This window comes from Battus philenor, unplaced genomic scaffold (assembly GCF_028537555.1).
Source record: "Battus philenor isolate CCGP_79_NKW_IND1 unplaced genomic scaffold, ilBatPhil1.0.hap1 SCAF_23, whole genome shotgun sequence".
NCBI classification, from domain to species: Eukaryota; Metazoa; Arthropoda; class Insecta; order Lepidoptera; family Papilionidae; genus Battus; species Battus philenor.
Genome location: NW_027181686.1, coordinates 6,777,176 through 6,785,227, shown reverse-complemented (window position 1 = coordinate 6,785,227; position 8,052 = coordinate 6,777,176). Strand labels below are relative to the sequence as shown.

The window sequence follows — 8,052 nt, the reverse complement described above, 5'->3', positions numbered from 1 at the left end:
TTTATTGATTTTCTTAAATGGTTTAGTTGGTTTAATAGCCGTATTATATCAGGCTATAATTTATTTTATTTGTTTTTAAGTTCTTATAAAATGAAGAATTATTGTGAAATTTTGTATTTTAAAGTTTTATCAAGATTACTAACTTATTTCTTAAGGTGTTAGGAATCTTTTTTGTTAATCTTGTTTATATAAATATTATAAATGTAATAATTAAAAAAATTTCAATCTCACTTGTACATGCCTACCGCTTATTTTGCCATGTGCATGATAAGTACCATAGAAAAAAATGTCTGTGACTGTCATTTACCTGTGTGTAAATACATGGTGTATTATCTATGACAACGACATGTGAACAGATGTCTGTTATTATTATATTTTCACATTTGAAGTAACGTCAAGTTCTTAACATAACAATGTTACATGAAATAACAAAGTTGCATATTTACACAAATAAAATCGAAAACACTGCCATATTGTGTCATAATTCAGCAATAGCGATACGTAGTGATCGCGGTCTACACATCTTGGACATGCCCTACGATTTACATCGGTATGATAAAAAGCTCGACTATACGGAAACGATAATTACTGCTCCGAAATACAGTCCAGTAACGGAACTGTTTGAAATAAATTTTGTTAAGAACGGCGTTAGGAATTCTGAATTTATTCAAATGATTTTGGATCCAACATTATGGCCACACAATAATCAACTTCTTAACGAAATGACTAGTATAGCTACTTTTGAGTGGTCTCCAGTTGGATTATACGGAAATATGGAGAGGGTGATGGCTATTTTAACCAATGTTGGTTGTGTCGAACTTTTTGGTCCAAGTAAATTAAAATGGACGAGCATTCTCAATCTGTCGTCCTTGGTAAAAGATAATTTAAAGCATTTATCAATATCAGAAGCACTTCATAAAGTTCCAAAGAACCCTAAAGAGTTGCAAGAAGCTGCTCATGCTTTAGCTACAATAGCAATATGTTGGTCGGACAAGATAAATGCTGATGAGTCATGTTATTTTGTGACAGCTCAGAAAAATGGTCTGGTTTTATTTTGGTTACTTACTTCCCAGGGCAAGAAAATATCAGCTGATGTAGTAGGCTATATAGATGGAGATCTAGTTGAAATAAACTATATAAAGTGGGTGCCATTAAATAATGAAAAGTTTTTAATTATAACTTCTAATGTATTAGGTAAAGTGCATATTCATGTGTGTGTAATAGATAACAATTCAATAAAATCATTGAACAAACATGAACTTTGGACTTATAGTGATAGAATGATAGCGAAACATTTTAATTACATAGTTGATACTGAAAATATAGTTCTATTATATAGTAAGAATAGGCATTTTATTGTACAAATGTTAGATAGAAATTTTATATTAAAATCACAGGAGGTGGTGAACATAAATGATTATAAAATTACTGACATTAAAAAAGAAAATGAAACATTTTACCTATCAACTATAAACAACAAATTGTTTAAAATTTCAATACAATATGACTCAATTCTTAAAGTTGAAACTTCTTTAGTGCAAATCAAAGAATCTTATCCCACATCAGAACTCCATGCTTTAGGATTTTCCACCAATGGAATTTTATGTATGTTTGCTTTAATTGAGAGGAAAATTCTTTGGCGAAAAGAGCCATTTAAAATAGACCTCATCATTTTGAAAAACTCAAATAAAAATGAAACTGAAATAGCTGCTCTCTTGAATAATGACACTAAAAGATTAACCAACTATTGGGATTATATTGAATTGATAAGATACTCTGTGACTAAGACGAAAATGTTACCAAATATAGATTACAAGCAGTTATTAGATGAAGGCGAAAATGATATTTACAAGTTGAAAATTTATTATATTTTGTTAATATTTTACAAAAATTTAGAAAAGATTTGCAAAGACTGTTCGACGGTAACACTACCGGAGACTTCATTAGAAGTGATTAGTGAAAGGATTCATGCAAGTTACGCTAGGAGTATTATCAAGAATATATATGAGAAACATGAAAACAATTGTGATCTTGAAGATATAGAATCAGAAACTCTTTTTAATGCTAAAGTGTTTTTGGAATATTATTGTGATAAATATGAAATGAAACTGTCTACTCTACTCGATCCACATATTTCTGAAATTGTAAAAAATGATTACAAATATGTATGTCAGTGTTGTGATGAAGAAATAAATAGAATGTCATGTGTGAATGGGCATCTTAACATGTTTTGTTCATTAACATTTACACCAATAGAAAGTGACAACTATCTACTTTGTAAAGCATGCGGTGCATTGGCTTGTTCTGAACTGTTGCCCAAGAAGCCCATGTGTGTATTCTGTGATTTGTATTTATGTGAATCTATTTTAACATAGTAAAAATTATTATAATTTATTGAGTTTTTTTTTTATAAACACACTAGGAGCATAAATTTTTTTCCACATCAAAATGGGGAAGGTTTATAGTAATAAATTTAATAGAAATAAAAATATCAATAATTGTAAAATGCCTATGTACCATTGAAATCAGTTTATACATGATATGTATTTGACGTGCCAAATCACATGCCGTCTGCTATATAAGTGTTTTGATATTAATAAATATTAAGCTAAAACAGTTTTTAAGGTAGTAAGTAAATTCAAATTCAAAATAGCTTTATCATATAAAGATCATTACAATCGTCTATTCAACTAATTATTTTTTTTATTTTTCTTATTAGCTTTAAATTTTCGTTAGATTGTAACGCGCCATCTACTGAGAAGAACTAACAAGTGGGTTTGTATTTTTTTTATTGTATTAACAGATGATGTATGTAAACAGTTGCTACATCGTAAATGAACTTTAAGAATTTCAGATTTACTCCCATAACATCCAAAATCACTTGTTTAAAAAAAAGTAAACGTATTCTTTACATTAACACACGATCATATAACCTTTGCTATGAATATTTGATTACACGTACCAATGCTGTAGTAGAATGTTTCGATACAATTTGAAATTTAATGTCGGTGTCTAATTCAGGAATAACTAATATAAAGACCCTGGTATCGGCTTTCTTGCGATCGAAGTTACTGTATAAAGGTTCAGATCGAGCGTATCTGCACCTTAAACCGAGAAAGTTTTATGCCTAAGATTTTAAACAATATGAGCAGTTACTACTTGTTAGTTTAAGTTCTTATTTAATTATCCCCCTTTTCGACCTCATTTGTGGGTGGAATATCGTGAAATCCGTTCTTAACTGGTACTCTACTCGGCGAAAGGTATAATCTTTGAAATTTATAGTTACAGAGATAACGTGATAGGTCAGTATATTTATTTATATATATATATATATATATATATATATATATATATATATATATATATATATATATATATAAAGAAATGTGCCTTGTGCATTTACGAGAATCATTTATATTTAAACATATTTTTACCAACCAATTATATTTTTAACAACCTTTCCGTTAGCCGGGTGCAGCCATAAACCGCCAAAAAATATTTAGCCCCTCCGAATTTCTTGTAAATGGGGTTGTGTGTTCTGTTTTCTGAATTTATTCAAAACACAGTACAATTTTCTAGATCTCGTCTTAATTTTTTGGTAAAAAACCTTTTTGTTAAATAATATAAGGTCATTGTTCACATTTCTAATAAAACAAGAAAATTTATTATTTAGCCTTTTAATAAATAAAAACAATGAGAGATTAAAGTTTCAGTAAATCATTTTCATTCCATATTTTATTTTATATTCCTAATATCGTTAACGCCAAATTAAAAGAAAAACTTATTCAACTTTGTAAGTTTTACGGGCAACACCGTCCCACAGGTTATGAGTTATTTCCTGAAACAAAAAAATATTATGATTTAAGTTTTTATTTATGTTAATAATAAAAATTGTTTAATGGTTTTGAACCCACATTATAGTACACTTCTAATGGTTTTTTTTTACTTTTATTGGGCATGTAATATGAATTAAAAATTACGTAGCTGAGTATTATTACTTTAAGTAAATATTCTAGAAGCACAGAATCGTTATCTACTTATAAATGAATCGCAGTGATTGTAAATATAAGTAATTAATGAGTGTATAATTTTTATTCAAAATATTTGGCACTATATAGGGCCACGGTGTTTAAATTGGTGGCCGTAAATAGGCATAGTTATTAATAATACTAAATATAAACTACGGCTTAGTCACAAATTATTTTAGTTACTATACAAGAAAAGCTTAATAGATATCTTTCTTAAAAGTTAAAATTGTTTCTTACAATTGTTGCACGTTATAATGTAAATGTTGATATTTGAAATTCTAAAGCGGCGATTAAAGACCTTTTATTGTGACCCGTTTATCGGAAGACCAATGCAAGTCTTCTTAGAAATCTACGAGGGAAGCCCATATATAGCTGTATATAACCTACAGTTGAATGGCGATGACGATGATTGTTATTCAGGATTAAGATTTAAAACATTATTCATTCCATACCTCGACCAGCCTGTCATCCGAATATTCCTTCTTGATCGTAATTGTTAGACCAATTTCGAATTTTATGACTTGAGTGAATTTGTTTCCATCGGCAGTAATTGTGATTTTCACCTTAAAAGTAAAGTTATAATTCAATGATAATTCAGTCTTAAAATAGATTAATCTAATTTGTGTTTTTATTTAGACAGTGCATATCAAACTTTGGACTAGGACTTATTCATGATTTGGAAATACGAATTATTTTTAAAATATCAGAAAAACTCGTATAAAAAAAAAAGTTTTTTTATCGTAACCTTTGTATAACTCATTACTATCAATATACTATCTCTATAAAAATAAGTTCAATGATATCGCAATCGACTTTTTATCAGATAATACGTTAATTCAAGCGGTGTGGTAGCGGTTTGATAATAACTTTTTCATCATCAAGGTGTCGAAATTTTCCATAAACATAATTTGATAAATTGCCCTTTGGTCGTAAATCATGGCTATTCTAAGGATTATGATTATGATACATTTACTAATTATAGAGCTGTTGCTACCGAAATATGTGTTAGAAAGATATCAGGTCGAATTCAACACAGCTTAGCAGCGTTTGTAAAACTAAGAAACTTCTAGACCAGTGATTCCCAAAGTGGTCTATATCGACCCCTAGGGGTCTATGACAACCTGCAAGGGGTCTACGTCAGCGAAAAAAAATTTGGGGGTTCATGAAATGAAAATGGGGGTCCACGATAGTGGATCTCAACACATACACTGATAGTACCTCTTTACTTACATCATACTATCTTATAATATCAAAACATTTACATTATTTATAAAAGTACCTATGAAGTAAAAACATTATTATATATGTTTATAAAATTGTGGAAGTTGTAGGATGTTGGTATTCGTTTTGTGGTCGCAATACATTTTGAACTTGTAAAAACCTGAGAGTCGCAGTCTCTAGTCTCGTCATACCTAGTGGAAAGGGGGTTCAGCGCTGTTACCAATCTCCTAACGAAAAAAGAAACAGACTGGACATCATTAGTCGAGGAGATTTAAGATTTACCCTTACAAAATTGACGCCAAATGTTGATAATTTATTATTAAAGCATCAGGTTCATCCTTCTCACTAAAATATTGACTTATTGCTTATGTTATTTTATTTATAGTTTATTTTATGTTTGTTTAACGTTACGTATATTTTACATAACAGATACAAAATTTTATTTTGAGTAGTTTTAATTTAAATTCAATTAATAAATGTATATATTAACATGTGTTTTTACTTTAAGTTTTTAACACTAAACTTCACTACAGTTAGAAATTTATAGGAAATCAATATCAGGTTAGTAGGGGGTGTACCCAACACGGAAAAACAGGGCAAGGGGTCTACGACACAAAAAAGTTTGGAAAGCTCTGATCTAGACCAATATCCCTCAGTATCTTAAGACGAAAGTCCACCAACCATGTGCTACCAGTGATGACTTAAGGTACAAAAACTTGGTCTCTTGGGCACTCATTGGCAAACTCTGTCGCTCAACGAGCCATGGAAGGGGTTATGCTTGTGATACGAGATCAAATCAGTAATGAAGATCTGTAGGTAAACGAGAGTAGCAGACTTACTCCAACGGATTGGCAAATTGGAGTCGCAGTGGACAGGCTCTAGAACGGAGACCACAGCCAGGGAAGTGCAAGGTGGACAGACCTTGTTATGGTTGTCGGAAGACGCAGGATGAAGGCTGCTACCTACCGGTCCTATTGGAGATCTATGGGGGAGTCCTATGAGTGGACATCCAAATAATGACGAAGAAAGCGAGAAAGGCTGATTCAAGGCATTTAAAAATGTTTTGTAAATGTTTTAGACTGATACGTAATAAATTTTTGTTAGCTATATAAATAGCAAACCTTTAAGTTGTTATCAGCTTTGTGTAATCATTATCAGGATACAAAGGTTATTTTAATGAGAGGGTGTTGTTGTAATTAGATTTTGAAATTTTTTTTTGAAATGACTTTTGTTTAAACAAATTATTTCTTTAAAATGTACATGATACGAGAAGTAATTAATCTATTTGTGGCAGAGACCTCGTGGATCTTTAAGCAGAACTTTAAAAGTTTTTAATAAAGGTGTGATTTAATGAGTATTGGTTTGTAATGTAGAAAAAAAAAACTTACTGGCAAATCTCTGAAGGTGTTATCGAACTCTTCGCCTGATTTACATTTGTAAACTTTTTCACCGCTGTTCGCATAGACGGTGAAAATATAGTTATCGCCATCCTTTTCAACTTTTTGCTTCGGTTTATATTCACGAATATTCTTTGTTTTTTCTTCTGGAATTCCTGCTCAGGATGATAAAATTTATATAATATATATCCATTTTAGTTACATGAACAACTTCATCCATTCTAATGTCGTTAAAAACTCCTAACGATTTATTTTCTTGTACCTCTCTGGCTTCTTTAATACAATGTATAGTTCAGAAGTCAGTGCCCAATAAACTGGTGTACTGATATATATAAAGTAGAGATTGTTATATGCTTACCCATAGACTTGATGAAGTCTTCGAAGTTTTCTTCGCTTTCAACAGTAAAGACTTTTCCAAAATATGCCATTGTGGAGTTATTTGGTTACTATATTTAGAGACAACCGCTTTGCCTAAAATTTAACGATGAAATCAAATTGTGTTATTACAATCACGATATTTATTTCTTGTGTAAGTATCGATAAATGAAAGATAAAAATTGTGCAGATATAGCTTACCCACAATGCAACTATTGGTATACATATTTATACATGTATAGACTTCCAAGATTTTACAGAGAATTAAATATTTTAAAAAATTCAAACGATAATTTTAAACCTAGGTAAAAACTTGATTCCGGAGATAAAGGTTAAGGAAGGTAAAGGTAAAGTTTAATATTATTAGTCAATATCATGACCTTTTGTAGCATCATGCTTATAGAGCAAAATATCATCGTCGTCATTTCAGTCGTACGTCGTCCACAGCTGGACATATCCTCTCTCCCTCCCCCCTTCATAAACATACAATAACACCGGTAGAATACGACGGAATATAATTATATATTTTGATCTAATTTAACAGTGTTGTAGGTTATTAATATTTATTTATCACAAAGTGATTAAATAAGTAAAATCAATAACAATGTCTTTTTTTTAAAACCTATAAGACGGAAACAAGATTACAATGACATACACTAAGTATAGTGCAGTTTTATTTCTTTTGAACCAAAAAAAATTTCATTAAATTTCATTGAATGGTTTACCATATTAACTAATACTAAAGCAACGTTTTTTTAAGACAATGTTAAAACGAACAAAGTTTATTGCTCAGAACGTAGATTAATTAGCCTGCACAAAATTTTCTTTCATTTTCATTTTGTGCTAAAATAAGAGCTTAACTTTGTTATATGCCTTGCTGTGTGTAAAACTAGCCGAATATCAAATTCGTAAGTATTAGTCATTAAGAGAGTATTGAGTCCATTATTAAGAATACATTTGAAACTGTTTTGTTTTCTTAATATAATAAGGTGTTGGCTATTTGTAATAATAGCCGATAGTTTTTTTTTTCA

General features: G+C 30.2%; 2 protein-coding genes across 2 annotated transcripts; one reads left to right on the top strand and one right to left on the bottom strand.

Annotated features, from left to right (window-relative positions):
- Nucleotides 1-356: 356 nt before the first annotated feature.
- On the top strand, nucleotides 357-2,384 carry LOC137924246 (general transcription factor 3C polypeptide 4-like). The gene has a single exon (XM_068767626.1). It carries the CDS (start codon nucleotides 414-416, stop codon nucleotides 2,373-2,375), a length of 1,962 nt encoding a protein of 653 aa, XP_068623727.1. The 5' UTR covers nucleotides 357-413; the 3' UTR covers nucleotides 2,376-2,384.
- A 1,277-nt stretch (nucleotides 2,385-3,661) lies between these two features.
- On the bottom strand, nucleotides 3,662-7,142 carry LOC137924288 (fatty acid-binding protein 2-like). Its single transcript, XM_068767672.1, has 4 exons — nucleotides 7,005-7,142; nucleotides 6,638-6,801; nucleotides 4,481-4,591; nucleotides 3,662-3,838 (listed from the first exon to the last, which is right to left on the bottom strand). Exons 1-4 carry the CDS (start codon nucleotides 7,072-7,074, stop codon nucleotides 3,782-3,784), a joined length of 402 nt encoding a protein of 133 aa, XP_068623773.1. The 5' UTR covers nucleotides 7,075-7,142; the 3' UTR covers nucleotides 3,662-3,781.
- Nucleotides 7,143-8,052: the final 910 nt, after the last annotated feature.